At 52.2% G+C, this 15,083-nt stretch overlaps 1 protein-coding gene across 9 annotated transcripts in view; it reads left to right on the plus strand.

Annotated features, from left to right (window-relative positions):
• The window catches only part of NINL (ninein like), a 140,517-nt gene that overhangs the window by 98,267 nt on the left and 27,167 nt on the right, over positions 1–15,083 (plus strand). For all 9 annotated transcript variants that reach the window (XM_055265603.2, XM_055265608.2, XM_055265610.2 and 6 more), the window contains 6 exons: positions 2,828–3,002; positions 4,344–4,454; positions 4,993–5,073; positions 11,906–12,038; positions 13,734–13,840; positions 14,792–15,072. In XM_055265603.2, coding sequence (XP_055121578.2) covers positions 2,828–3,002; positions 4,344–4,454; positions 4,993–5,073; positions 11,906–12,038; positions 13,734–13,840; positions 14,792–15,072 — 888 coding nt within the window. The remainder of the gene's footprint in view (positions 1–2,827; positions 3,003–4,343; positions 4,455–4,992; positions 5,074–11,905; positions 12,039–13,733; positions 13,841–14,791; positions 15,073–15,083) is intronic.

A 15,083-nucleotide genomic window follows, 5' to 3' on the forward strand; every position in this document is an offset into this window, starting at 1 on the left:
GCTTTGAGCATGCTTGGGACCTGTAGGGTGCAGTGGGGGTGCTGTGAGTGTTCTGGGGCTAGAGGGGTACAGTGGAAAGTGCCGTGTGCATGTATGGGGCCTGTGGGGTGCAGTGGGGGTGCTGAGTGGGATTTGCTGAGTGTGCGTGGGGCCTGTGTGGTGCTGTGTGGGTGCTGTGAGTATGCGTGGGGCCTGTGGGGTGCAGTGGGGGTACTGTGTGCATGGGGCCCATGGGGTGCAGTGGGGGGGTGCTGTGTGCATGCATGGGGCCTGTGCGGCCTGTGGGCCCCCTGGAGCGTACGTTCTTGGTGCCACTGGCTCCTGTGGCTGTGGTGGTGGTGGGAAGCCCCTGTAGGACTGTGGTCATTTTCAGGGAAGCTAAAAGTCAAGTCTCCTTTCACCAAACATGAGGAGGTGTCTGGTGAGGCGAAAAGCCAGATACAGGGACAGGCGCAGGCAGTGGTTGGGGCCCTTGCCCTCCACGTGGAGGAGCTGGGCTAGGCCTCAAGGCCCGAGTTCCCTGCCCTGAGCGTGGAAGGCGTTTCGTTAGGAAGCGGTGTCCCTGCTCCTGTGGGCAGGGAGGGTCTCTGTGGTCTCCGTCAGCTGAACTATTCTGGGCCAGCCTTGTAGCGTCATCGTTCCCACCTGGCTGGGGAATTCCTAGAGGAGGGACCAAAAGATGCCCCCCGGCCCCTGGGCGAGGTGACCTTGACTTTGTTGCTTAAGACATTCTCATAGCTCCCTGCCTTCCGGAGCGCACATGAGGCCAGCTTGGATCTCCAGAGGAGACAATTGCTAACATTCAGGAGCTGAAAGTATGTCAGGGAGACCCACGGGGAGCTCCAGGAACTCATTTCCTCTCCCTGGACGCCCCCTCCTTTCTCCTGACGGCTCTGTTGTAAGCTCGATTCGTCCGCCTCTCACTTTCATCCTGAGTGTCGGGAACCAGCTATCCCTGTTGGTGCCACAGGGATCTTGGTGCTGCCTCTCAGGACCTGAGGGGCTGGGCTCTGACCAGCGACCTCTCTCTCCCGAGCACAGCCTCATCCCAGCCTTGGGGTTAGCAGGGCTCCTAGACAAGGGTGCTCCTTGTGAGACACTTGTGTTCAAAGCTGGAAGTAAGTTGACTTTCATACTCAGTTTGAGTAACTGAGAACTGATTTGCTTCTGTCCACACGTGTATAGCTTGATTCTCTCCCAGCCATTTGGAAAGACTTGTGTGAATTGTCTTTCCCAGGGTTAGAGGATTGGAAACACTAAGGCAGCACCTCTGTCTTTGAACCTGGTGGAGGGATGCATTCGGGGTGCTAAGCTGCAGCCTCAGAACCCACGTGGCCCTGAGAGCTTGGGTTTTGTCCCATGAGCAATGGGAGTTATGAGTAGATTTCTGTAAGTAGCTTTTATTATTGCATTAGGTTTTCCTTACTATAAACATAATGATACATGTTTATTGCACACATTTTAGAAAATACAATTAAAGGAAAAATAAAACCAGAAATCTCACTTTCCCGGGGGTATCAGTCTTTACATTGTCTATATATCTTTCACCTTTTTTTTCTATGCACATAATTCTTAAAAAAATGATACCATGTTGTGGCCGGGCGCGGTGGCTCACGCCTATAATCCCAGCACTTTGGGAGGCTGAGGCGGGCGGACCACAAGGTCAGGAAATCAAGACCATCCTGGCTAACATGGTGAAACCCCATCTCTACTAAAAAATACAAAAAAGTAGCCGGGCGTGGTGGTGGGCGCCTGTAGTCCCAGCTACTTGGGAGGCTGAGGCAGGAGAATGGCGTGAACCTGGGAGGCGGAGATTGCAGTGAGCCGAGATCCTGCCACTGCACTCCATCCTGGGCGACAGAGCAAGACTCTGTCTACAAAAAAAAAAAAAAAAAAGATACCATGTTGCATATGCTTTTCTGATGGCCACAGATCATCTCACATGGGTATTTGTGTGGATCTGCCGTAATTTATTTAACCATTTCCCTATTTTTGTATATTTCAAAAGTTTTCAAACAGTAGACTGATAGGAAATACGTAGCTTTAACACTATCCCAAAAGATTTGTGGAGTATTAAATTAGTCAGATTATTGTACTTCCTTCATACTCTTCCCTTTTGAGTGTTGTTTCTTTAAAGTTCTGAGCCAAGATTAAAAGCCTGGGCTCTGGGGCTCCGGTGTCTCGGACTTGGTTATGGGCATCACCAGGCTTCTGCAGAAGTCGGAGCCTCGCTGCTCTTCAGTCTGGGTAGACATGGTTTCAGAATTCCAGTGAAGCTGCTGTTTCAGAAAGAGATGAGACTGAGCGTTGAACACTGTTTTTCCTGCTAATGGAAATGGTTATTGTAAAAGATGAATGTAGCAGCTGAGAAAAAAATACCCCCCACCTCTTCCTCGGATTGCTTTGGGAATTCACTGTCCATGGGTTTCATGCTGCCTCCCTCCTTGGGAGGGAGGTGATTTTCATGTGCATTTGGTATCAAAAGTCTTTATCAAAGGGCTGTTGCCTGCCATGCACACCGGGTGGAGGGGCCACCTTGGGACTCACCCCAGGGAGCTGTGCTCCTCGCTGTGAGGGGGCAGCTGGTGGCATTTGCCATGTGACCCACCAGATCCCCTTGTCTGGGGTCATTTCCACCAGCCCGTGAGGGAGGAGCACCCAACCTCAGATTTGCCTCCCAGCATGGGCAGCTCAGCCAAGGCAGGGCGGCCCTGCATGTGCTGAGGACAGGGGCGTTTCTAAGAGGGAGGAGGCTAGGAAGGGGGTGGCGTGGGCCTGGGTGGCCCTGACATGACATGTCTGACGTGTGATGTGTGGCATGTTACAGGCATCTGGAGCAGGGGTACCGGGAAAGGCTGAGCCTCCTGCGGTCTGAGGTGGAGGCAGAGCGAGAGCTGTTCTGGGAGCAGGCCCACAGGCAGAGGGCCGCGCTGGAGTGGGACGTGGGGCGCCTGCAGGCTGAGGAGGCTGGCCTTCGTGAGAAGCTGACCCTGGCCCTGAAGGTAGGGGCATCCCCAGCGCATCCAGGAAGCTGGGGGGAGCCTGAGCATTCCCCACACCCACGTCATCCTGGTTGAGGATCCAGATCCACACCTGCCAGTGCCCTCAAGTTTATGTTTTAGGGCAGGGCCCGAGGGAACACCTGCCGCAGTGAAGAAGTGTCCCACTTGCTGCAGAGCAGAAGGGGTCCTGGCTTGCCAGCAGGACATTGCCCCTCCTTCCCCACCACTCCCACTCTCTGCTCTGGGACAGGTGGACCTGAGGTCAGGGAGGGCCAGCACCCACAGCCAGCACTGCTTCAACCCCAGAAACCAGGAACACCCGTGGGGGCAGCAAAGAGACCAGAACCTAAAGCCCAGCCTGCCTGAGGCTGGCTTTGTGGCCTGGAGCTGATGGGGTTTGATGGGCTTTGGTGAGTGTCTCACAACCGTCCCCTGATACTGACTCCAGTGAGGCATCGCAGCGGGACAGAGGTGCTGGCCCTTGCTGTGCTGGTCCCTGCTCTGCTCCTGCCTGTGTCCTCCTCTCCTAACTCCCCACACCTGCCCCACCTCCCGGGAGGAGAGGCTGGGCAGCCTGAGCCCCCCAACAGTCTTGCTCTCCACCCTTCTCACCGCAGTCCCCCACCGTCTACAGACACTGCCTCCTCCCCTGGTGATGGCTGTCTGAGCTGTCCTGGTACAATATCTGATCCCTGGTTTAGGAATGGCTCTGGAAGGATGCCGTTTCTGTAATACTTTTGCAATGCTTTTGTATTCCCCACCCTTTCTTTTTTTTTGAGATGGAGTCTCACTTTGTCGCCCAGGCTGGAGTGCAGTGGCACGATCTCCACTCACTGCCTCCCGGGTTCCCACCATTCTCCTGCCTTAGCCTCCTGAGTAGCTGGAACTACAGGCTCCCACCACCAGGCCTGGCTAATTTTTTATATTTTTAGTAGAGATGGGGTTTCACCATGTTAGACAGGATGGTCTTGATCTCCTGACCTTGTGATCCGCCTGCCTCGGCCTTGCAAAGTGCTGGGATTACAGGCGTGAGCCACCGCGCCCGACTCCCCACCCTTTCTTGTATGACTCATGGCCTTTCTGAGCATGTGGTAAGGGAGGGGACAAGAGAAGTGAAGACGATGGGGTAGCCACAGTCTGGGTGGGCTCTGAGGTCTGTCCTGGGAGGCTGGGGGACATCCCCGGCACAGCCGCCTGCACAGCACCAGGTGCCTTGCCTGTGGCGGGTGGGAGTTCTTTCCTGATGCCCAGTCCTGTGAGAAGCAAGCCTCTCACCTCCATCCTGCACACATCCCCTCCGTCCTGCAGGAGCCTGATGAGCCACTGGCCTGTGTCTCCTAGGAAAACAGTCGCCTACAGAAGGAGATTGTGGAAGTGGTGGAAAAGCTTTCGGATTCGGAGAGCCTGGCCCTGAAGCTGCAGAAGGACCTGGAGTTTGTGCTGAAGGACAAGGCGAGTCCCTTTGCTGACAGTCTGCCTCCAGAGGGGAGGGCCTGCTGGGCAGAGTGGGGGTGGCGGGGGAGAGATGTGGCAGGTGACAGAATTTGGTATTCTCCTAAAATTTAGAATGAAGAGAAAATCAGCATGAGGCCTTCCCTCTGCCTCCTCTGCATGACAATGTGGGGGGCCATCTGCCCGCACAGCACAACTGCTCACTAGCGACAGCCTCAGTGGTGGGGGGCATGGAGGGAGGGCAGGGCCCTCCCTGGGTGTCACCTAGGGAGGAGGACGGGGAGAGGGGCTGCCCAGGGTCAGGGTCTGAGCTCCAGGGATGAGTGTGGCTACCTTAGATAAATCTGGAAAATCCTTATGCCTTGTGACCTTCTAGACGGGGGAGTAGGGAGAAGGAGGGGGGATGGCGGCTGTACCTGGAGATGCAGCGCCTGGTGTTGGGGGAAGCTGGGCAGGTTCTTGGAGCCCAGGGGCTGGAGAAGCAGGTCCCCCTCTGGCCCGAGGCCCACCTGTGACTTCCTCCGTGTCTGCCTTTCAGCTGGAGCCACAGAGTGCAGAGCTCCTGGCCCAGGAGGAGCGGTTCGCAGCAGTCCTGAAGGAATACGAGCTCAAGTGCCGGGTACGTGCCCCGCTCTGTCTGCCTTTTAGTCTCATGTCCAGGCTCTGGGTCTCCACACGCAGGTGGTCCACAGGAACGCAGGAGTGTCTGCTCCAGGGAGAGCCTCTGCTTGCGGCCATGCTTGACCATGGCCTTGTCACACTCCTAGACTTAGGGTTCCCTGGCTCCTGTTGCCACCTATCCTGAAGGCCGCCTCTGTGTGTCCAGGCGCCATGCAGGGCACTGTCGTCTTCTGTTGTTCATGTTTAGCTTTCCTGGGCCAAACCTGCCATGCGTGTCTGTCAGTTGGAGACACAGGAGTGCAGGGCGCAGTGGACATGGTGAATGAAACTTAAACCCAGGAGGACCCCCGTACGTGCTTAACGTTCTCAAGGACCCCAAAGAGCTTTTGTTGATGTAGGTTATGTGGATTAAATTTAATATTTACCATGGTAAAAATTAAAGTGGAAATTTTTTTAATTTATTAATTTATTTAAGAATAATAATGTAATAACAGGTTAACATAAATAGCCTATTTTGGGGAACATAGCTGTTTTCCAAAAGAAAGAAAAACTAGCCAGGAATGTGCCATGGTGTTGCATTCTCGCCAGCCTCCTCACTGGCCGGCCCAACAGAGGATGGGATGCTCAAACCTGCTGCTGCGTCAGTCCCTCATGATATCACATGACGCAGAGCATCTGGAACTGCCACATTCCCCGAAAGAGAATGAGCGCAAGGAGGCCGGGCGTGGTGGCTCACACCTGTAATCCCAGCACTTTGGGAGGCCGAGGCGGGTGGATCACGAGGTCAGGAGTTCGAGGCCAGCCTGGCCAAGATGGTGAAACCCCAGCTCTGCTAAAAATACAAAAATTAGCTGGGTGTGGTGGTGCACGGCTGTAGTCCCAGCTACTCAGGAGGCTGAGGCAGGAGAATCACTTGAACCCAAGAGGCGGAGGTTGCAGTGAGCCGAGATCGCACCACTGCACTCCAGCCTGGGCCACAGAGCGAGATTCCATCCCTCCCCAAAAAAAGAGAATGGGCACAAGGAAGTCACTTCACACCTCGGCGTGCCACACATTCACCTGCCCCGCTGGGCCACGTGTGGGCTGCTAGGAGGCCTGGACGCCCACCCTCACAGCCTGTGTTCTGGTTCTGTATGACACAGTGTGATTGATTGTTCGGGTTCAGAGCCTGCGGTTGGACCACCACCCTCCTTGGCACATTTTAAATGCAAGCTGCCAGGTTCTGGGGCATTCCAAAGCCTCCATTTCTTCCCCTCTCTGCTCACCTGAGCACGCAGAGACCGTGGAATGTTTCAAAGCTCGGGTGTTTCTCTAGATCTGCAAGAGTGGTTCTGTGAGGAAAGCCCAGTTCCAGTGCCTTGAAGGCCACCTCGCAGACGATCTGATGGCTGGCCCAGCCAGCTCCCCATGGTCTCACCCCACCCTGCTCTGGCCCGCAGAAGAAATTCTGTGTAGAAGAAAACAAACTAGAGTTGAAGTGGGTTGATTATTAACAATACAGAAAAATTACCTTATCTCTAAAGTCGTTGACCACATGGTTCTTTCATAGGCAGCTCCTGGTTAGGTTTTAATTTACCAAAAGTTAATTTATGCAAAACTTGTACAGAAACATTTTTTTCACCATCAAAAACCCCAGTCCTTGACCCACCTGCCCCTCTTACATCCTGGCATACAGAGGGTTAGGTCCAAACAAGTTGTAACAATAGACACTGAACCCAGCCAAGCTCTCAGCATCAGGAACGGCTGGGCATGTTATGACTGTTATTCTAACAGAACCCTGTATAGGCTTGAAAATAACATGGAAGCGGATGATTTTAGGCATGGAATTCTTTCCAGGCAGCATTGCCAGGTGAACAGAGATAAGTCACATGCATCCACAAATAACAGCCATTTAAGACCCCGTATAATCCCCCCACCCAGCAAAAATGAGAAAAAAATCTAAAGGTATCAGTAGAGCTTGCTTACTGTTCACTCATTCATTTCTCCTGCAAGTTAGCTGTAATAATAATTTTAATAAAAATTTTCAAGTTGGGCAACCATAGTTTATAACTATATGAATGGGTGATGATCTGAAACTGACTTAATTTTACCCGGTGGATAATCTTTAGTTACCTTGGGTGGTGATGCCATAGCACAGCTGGTTTTAGTTACAGCTCATTCTTTCTGTGTGTGAATCTTAAGGCCACATCACTCCGTGCTGAAAATCTGTTACTTTTTCTGGGGATATTGTGGTGGTCATTGTTAAGTGAGCAATCGATGTGAAGTAATTTCACATGATTTGAAATTTGAGCAGGTATGATAGGGAAAATATATGTCTGTGAAGCTGGTAATTCATGGGCTGCCCTATAGCCAGAGAACCAGATAAAGCATTGTTGTTCAATTTTAAGGGTCTATTCTCGAATCACTCTGAATGATTTCCCTCCCATGTAAAGTGACCCTGACTTTGTCCTTGCCACACGTTGCTTTGCAACCCCAGAGGATCGAGGTGAGCCCGAGCTTGCGTTCTCAGTGGCTGTGCTTACCCCTTCCTGTCTGTGGTTTACCTCCATCTGGGCACCCTGCCGTTGTTCCCTGCATGTCTCATTCTTCTTTTGAGAATCCTGTGTGTGGTGAGCAGTGTCACCTTCCTTCTGCCTCGACTGGTGTGTGTGGGGTGGGTGGGGCCTGCCGTGCGGATGGGGTCCAGATGGTGTGCTGCTAGGACTGCAGCTGCATGTGGGCTGCCGGCTTCCTCCTCTGGTAGCTGCTGGAGCAGACTCAGAACCTAGAGATAACCTTCCATTAATAGGTTCCTTTAGTGCCCTGGATTTTTCATATTTAAGACCCTTCTTTCTTTAACATGATTCTGTTACTTAAAGACATGCTATTCTTTTCATCTGGGGTTCTTTCAATTTTATTTTTTGAAACAGCAGAGATATTTTATATTTAAATGCTAACCTATTTATTCAGATATTTCCCCTTTCCTTTTTTTGGATATTTTTTGTCTGTTTCAAACTAACATTTAGAATATTTAAAAACTTTTTATATGAAAACAATTTCAAACTTTCATAGTTACAAACAAAACTAGTGCACAGAACACATGTCTGTGTACCTTTACCCACATGCACCTGTTCACATTTCACCCTGTTGGCTCTGCCTTCGTATACCTGCTCACTGGCTTGTGTTGGTGTGGATGTGAACGTGTAGACATCGTTATTTCTGAGCCACAGCCTCAATCCAAAGGAAACATCAGCAAACCACAACATGAGACCATTTCTATGAAAAATGGGCAGGAACAACAGTGTTCTTCAAAATTATCAATGTCATAAAAGACAAAGAAAGGCTGTGGGAATGTTTCAGAGTCAAGGACGTTAAAGGAACAGGACAACTGAAGGCAGCACCTGGCCCTGGACAGAACACTGGAGAAGCCACTGAGAAAAGGAGAAAACGTTGTGATTTTCACCACATCCAAGTTTTATTTACTATACCTTCTAAAGCCTAGTTCATAATAGATTTTTACAATAATAACATTTGATTTAATAAAAATTAAGGCCCACTGATCAAAAGACACAAATGGGAGTAAATGTCTGTGAATTATGTATTTATCTGATAAAAGACTTAGATCCAGAATATATAAAAACTCTCTCCAAATATGAATACATAACCTAATAAGAAAAAGGTGTATAAGTACCCATGAAGATGCTAAACATGATTTAGCATCCGAGGGTCAGATATGCACACCCTGACCCTTCACCGCCCAGTGCTTGTGTGCACTTCCTGAGAAACGCTTCCTCCCGTTCTGCTGGCAGTGCTGTGCAGCTTCCTGCTCCTGCAGGTGATCATGCGAAGTTCAAGGATTTGCAGATTGCTCATTCAGCCTTTGGTAGGCTTCAAATTGATACAGGCTTTAAACCACAGAAATTTGTAAAAGCCACAAGCGAGGGCTTTTGTTTCCTGGAGAGTAAGTTTCCCAACACCTGACTGAATGAGAATATTTTCTCATGACTGAGGCATGCTTGCTAGCTTCATGAACTGCCATCGAAGCAACATGTTACCTGCTGGCCGAGTTCCGCTTCCCTCAGTGCATCCACCCAGGGCCAGGTTGTCTCTTTAATGTCCTTTATTCTGACTCATTTCCTTTCTTTGTCTTTATAACATTGATATTTTTGAGGAATGTTGTCCTCCTTGCTTTTTCATAGCAACGTTCTTGTTTTGTGTGTTTCTGATGTTTCCTGTTCACAGCACTGAGGCTGTGCGTCCTCGGCTGGCACAGCACGTGGGTGATGTTGTGCCCCGCTCGCTGGTGTTGCTTCTGATCTCCCAACCGAGGTGTCGCCTGCTTTCTCTGCTCTGTAATCACCGTTTTTTCTCCCCTGCAACTATTAATAATACACAGTCAGTGGAGAGACACTTTAAGACCATGCAAATATGCTGCCTTCACCAGAATTTTCCCTGGATTTAGCATCACTGGTGATTCTTGCCTGATTCAGTCTTTACTATGATGGTCGCAAAATCATTTTTCCTGCTTAGCAGCCCCTCCACATCTGTCCGTGCTATTGGCATTCTACTCAAGCTAGAGAAATCCTGTCTGTCCAGATCTAGCCATACATGTACCAGTCACTGGTATGGACTCATGAATTCCCATTTCCTCCCTATGGTTTGTAATTATTTTGGTGCCCAAATTGTGCAAGATTTGGCAAGTGAGAGTCCTCGGCTGCCTGCTGTGCCACGGCATGCCCCGCAGTGTTGGCTGCTGCCTTGTTTTGTCAAATGTTTCCACACTTGCTGGCATAATGAGATGCCCCAGCACCTGCCCGCAATCTGCCATTTCTCCAAGGAGTCTTGGTTCCTTTCCTGAGGGAATGGTTTTAGAGACAGGATCTGGGTGCCTGGCATGCTGCTTGCTCCTAGGGGGTCGCTGTGTTTTGACTGAGGGCATCTTTCTGGTCGGTCTCCAGATTCCAGAAGGATCACCCTGAGCCCTCCCCACTGTGTGTCACCTGATCTCTGCAAACTCACTTTTGGGGTTTCTTTGTATTTTGTAACAAGGATATTGGTGTTTTTAAAAACATTTTTTCTTTCAACTTTTATTTTAGATTTGGGGGTACATGTGCAGGTTTGTTACCTGGGTATATTGCATGATGTGCCATGTGGGCTGGGGCCTCCCTTCTCCATCTGGGCCTCTCCAAGTGGCCTCTGCAGGGCTACTTTGGGCTTCATCACAGCATGGTGGTGACAGCTGCCCCAGAGCAAATGTCCCAGCAGAAGTGGGTGGATGTCGTGTTCCTGAAAGTCCCATGGCATCACTTCTGCTGTCTCCCAGGTCGAAGCAGTCACAACTCCCACTCAGGCTGCAGGGCTGGGGACCCAGGCCCCAGCCACATGTGAATGGGGAAGCATGCACAGCCTGGTTTGTGTCTGCTTCCTGAAGGTCTGCAGGACCCTGGGAGGTGTCTAAGAAAGTGGGCTAGAAACTCTGCCCTTCCTTTCCCTTTAAAGAGCAAGTGACTGAGCATACTGGTTAGGACGTAGTTCATTAAAGTGGGAGCACAATTAAGCTGGCCACAAATGCGGATGCCTCCCCTGAAGCTTCCACCCACCCTGCCACGGTGTCCTAGCCTTCCCATCGCCCACGTGGCCTCCACCTGCTCCAGTGTCTGCTTACCAACATCATCCTTTCTTTCTGACATGTTCTTCTCTGCTTTGCAGCATATGATCTGAAGCAAATGGTTTCCTATTTGGTGGTTAAAGCTGCAGAACCCTTTGCAAATTCAGTAGCCGCTGAGGAAGGAATCCTATCCTTACCCAGGGCACTGCCTGACATGCACACTGCAGCACCACTGCGGTTCCAACAAAGACTGTAGCTTCTGGTGGTGACAGTATTCTGCATTTTCGTTTCTTTTCTTTTCTTTTCTTTTCTTTTTTTTGAGACAGAGTCTTGTTCTGTCACCAGGCTGGAGTGGAGTGGCACGATCTCGGCACACTGCAACCTCTGCCTCCCAGGTTCAAGCGATTCTCCTGTCTCAGCCTCCTGAGTAGCTGGGATTACAGGTGCCTGCCACAACGCCTGGCTAGTTTTTGTATTTTTAGTAGAGAACGGGGTTTCGCCAAGTTGGCCAGGATGGTCTCGATCTCTTGACCTCAGGTGATCTGCTCATCTCGGCCTCCCAGAGTGTTGGGATTACAGGCGTGAGCCACCATGCCCGGCCATACTCTGCATTTTCTACATTTCTCCCCAGGAGCCGCCTCACTTTTTTCTTTGATCCCCTCCCATATAACCAGTGATAGAAAGTGATATAAGGGCCGGGCGTGGTGGCTTACGCCTGTAATCCCAGCACTTTGGGAGGCTGAGGTGGGCATATCACTTGAGGCCAGGAGTTCAAGACCAGCCTGGCCAACATGGTGAAACCCCATCTCTACTGAAAATACAAAAATTAATAAATTAATTAACCAGGCATAGTGGCGCACACCTGTAATCCCAGCTACTTGGGAGGCAGAGGCAGGAGAATCACTTGAACCTGGGACGAGGAGGCTGAAGTGAGCTGAGATTGTACCAGTGCACTCCAGCCTGGGCAAGGGAGCAAGATTCTGTCTCTAAATAAATAAAATAAAGTAAAAATAAAAGTTTTTAAAAGTGAGAAAGTCAAGAAAGGACCTTTGTTTTGGCTTATCTCACCATGACGTTAGCGACTTAAAATCCAGATGGTTTCCTGCTGGAAGCTGGGAAGCAATAGGCCCTCACCTCACAGTACACCTCACCTGCAGGAGACACCCCTGGAGGCCAGCGTGGCCATCTTGCTGGGCTGAATGGCTGCAGCTGCTAGAGGAGGTGTCTGGCTCTGTCCCCACAGGACCTGCAGGACCGCAACGATGAGCTGCACGCTGAGCTGGAAGGCCTGTGGGCGCGGCTGCCCGAGAACCGGCACAGCCCCTCATGGAGCCCGGGTGGGCGCAGACGGCAGCTCTCTGGACTCGGCCCAGCAGGTAGGAGCCCGTCCCTGGGAGGGGGCTGACCCAAGGCCTGCTGTTGACACCGAGGCCCAGAGCCAGGAAAGGAGAGTGGAGATGATGAAGATGATGATGTTGCTGTGACCTGAAGGGAGGTGGTCTGCTCTGCAGGGACTTTCCAAGGAGGATCCAGCGATGCCACAGGGTGACCTTGCAACATGGAAGGTCACCTGGAGAGGGAGGAGGAAGGGAGGCTGAGGGTGGGCAGCCCCAGGTCTGACCCAGGCTGTTCCCACATCAGAGCTGTTTCAGTGACACGGTACTTGCTGAGACTGAGAAGAGCTAAATCCCAGAGAATGCACCGGGGCCTCCCAGTACTCCAGCCTGTTCAGACAGAGGCTGTCGGGGCTTACCCTTGCTGCTTCTGGGTGATGTGGTAGTTGGCACCACCCCCCAAGTCTGAGCGAGGCAGGGAGGCACCAGGCACTAAGGGAGCGGCCCTACCTGGCTGACTGCCCCTGTGCTCCCAGCCAGTGGGATTGGGACAAGCTCCAAGGACCCAGAGTCCCCGGAACCCACATTGAAGTGTCTCTGGCTCCTCTGCAGAGAGAATGGGGGTCCAGGTGCTGCAGGCGCCCTTGAGGTCTGTGGTGCTCCTTTTGGAGGATGGGGTGGCCTCTGCCCACTCAATAGCAGCATACAATGCACATGGCTCCATGTCCACTGCTGTGACAGGGGCCCATGGGGACCCAGCAGCCCCACCTGCTCTCCTCGCTCCCCTGTCATGGCAACCTCAGCCCCTCAGAGAATATTTTGCTGCCATCTGTAACCCCGGGAGAACTTCAGAGTTCTCCTGTTGCCCTGGAACTGTTTACTCAATAAAATTTAAAAAATAGGCCAATATGGAAACCTCCTAGGGGAGCCTAGTCAGGGCTTTTGTGCATGTGAGACCAACCTCCTGGGACCCCTAAGGCACCCCCTCGCCTGCTGGCTCCTGGATTGGAGTCAAGCTCCTAAGGTGCAACCCCAACAGCTGGCAGACTCTTAGGAAGCTGCATGGAGGAGCAAGACCCCACCGGCCACCCATCCCAGAAACACACAAATCCAGGATTGCCTGCACCCAGGGTGGTGCCTGTGGGTCCGTAGCCCCATTGACATCCCACTTGGACGCCGCTGGCTGTCATACCTCCCTGCCCATCAGACTCAGAGCGCTAATTCCAGCAGGGGTTAATGTGCCAGACTTGCCTCGCAGAACCTGGCATCATTTGTGTGATGAAATAATAATGTAGGGCCACCAAGAAGAAAGGTTATCTAAATAGATAACCTCCGTGCACACAGCTATGGTCATCTGCACATCATCTAAAGCTCTGCACCACCAGGCATCTGCTGTGCCACAGGCCATTATGTCCTTCCATTTCCTCCGTGACCCTGGCATCTTCAGGGAACAGGATTTAGGGTACAGTAAATGTACCATAGCACAGCATATTTTAGGGACTAAAGGGGCTCCTGTGAATCATGTGGGGAGCCACCTAGTCTCATCTCTGAGTGTTCTGGTAAATAACGGAATGCTGTGTACTGACGAATGCTGACTTTAAGGACGTAGCGTCATCCTCACAGCCAACACCGCCTGCCCCTCCCGGATGCCAATGCCAAAATATCAGATTGGAAGGTTTGGAAGGGGCCCCCATGGCATCCTCAGTGTGACAAACGGAAGTGTCCTCTTGTTTGCAGGCATTTCATTCCTGGGTAATTCTGCTCCAGTGAGTATAGAAACGGAGCTGATGATGGAGCAGGTAAAGGAGCATTACCAAAACCTCAGTACCCAGCTGGAGACCAAGGTGAGGAGATCGTGGGGCTGTGGGGCCCTAGGGGAGCAGCTGCTGTGTGTCGGGCAGCTTTACTTGGCCACGCTGACATTTCCACGTGTGTCTGCTCTGGAATCCTTTGTCTCATTGTGAGCCCCTTTGGGGAGGAAAGTTTGTAGGGAAATGCAAATAAAACTGACATGCTGCCCAAACCCTCTTTGGAAGGACACAGGACATAGGATGACTGATGGGGAGGGAATGGTGTGATGCTCTGGAGTGTCACAAGGGGATACTTGAGGTAGTGCAGCGCCGTGGCCAGCCCTCCTTGCCGGTCTGCGGGTGGGAATCAGTTACTGGCTGTGCTCCAAGCCTGAGCGACCTGGCATTTGCCCCCCGGATAGCTCAGCGGCTTTGAGGCCAGGGCCACCCTGGATGAAACTGTCAGGATGAACTTAGCCCTGTTCTGTTTCTAGACTGTGGTGGCTTTTGAGGGACAGTGTCCATGACTTGTTGTGTGTCCAGTTCCTCCGTCTGAGTAGCAGCTAGGTGGAGCTGTCTGTGGCCATGCCCTGGGGGTCCCTGAAGGATTAACTGGAAGCTCCGGCGAGGCCTGCCTACCCATGGTTGGATAGTATTCCTTCCACTGAGGGCCTCCACGCTGTTCAGAGCCACCCCGAGGTCCTGTAAAGGTTCCACCCGCTGCATCCTTTGCAGTGCTCGGCCAAATGCTCCAGTGAGCCCCGAGCTTCCTGTCCCTGCCTGCCGCCCTGCCTCGGGGGGATAGGTGACTCACACCTCACTAGGCCCTGGGGAGCACCACCAGCATTCATGTCACTGTCCCCTTCTGCACACCCTGGCACCTCGGCAGGCCAGGACGCCGGTCTTTGCACGTTGTGCCAGGCAGCTTCGTGTTTCTGTGTTGTGTCAGCAGCCAGATCATTTTTAGGGCCTCCTGGTCCATGGGGCTCATGTTTCTCGTTTTAGGTAAATTACTACGAAAGGGAAATTGCGGCACTGAAAAGGAACTTTGAGAAGGAGAGGAAGGACATGGAGCAGGCTCGCAGGCGCGAGGTCAGCGTGCTGGAGGGTCAGAAGGCCAACCTGGAGGAGCTCCACGAGAAGTCTCAGGAGGTCATCCGGGGCCTGCAGGAGCAGCTGGACACAGCCCGCTGCCCCGAGCCTGAGCGGATGGGCCTGGCGCCCTGCTGCACCCAGGCACTGTGTGGCCTGGCCCTGCGGCATCAGAGCCACCTGTGGCAGATCAGGTCCGGCCGGC

This window comes from Symphalangus syndactylus, chromosome 24, assembly GCF_028878055.3.
Source record: "Symphalangus syndactylus isolate Jambi chromosome 24, NHGRI_mSymSyn1-v2.1_pri, whole genome shotgun sequence".
Classification (NCBI taxonomy): domain Eukaryota; kingdom Metazoa; phylum Chordata; class Mammalia; order Primates; family Hylobatidae; genus Symphalangus; species Symphalangus syndactylus.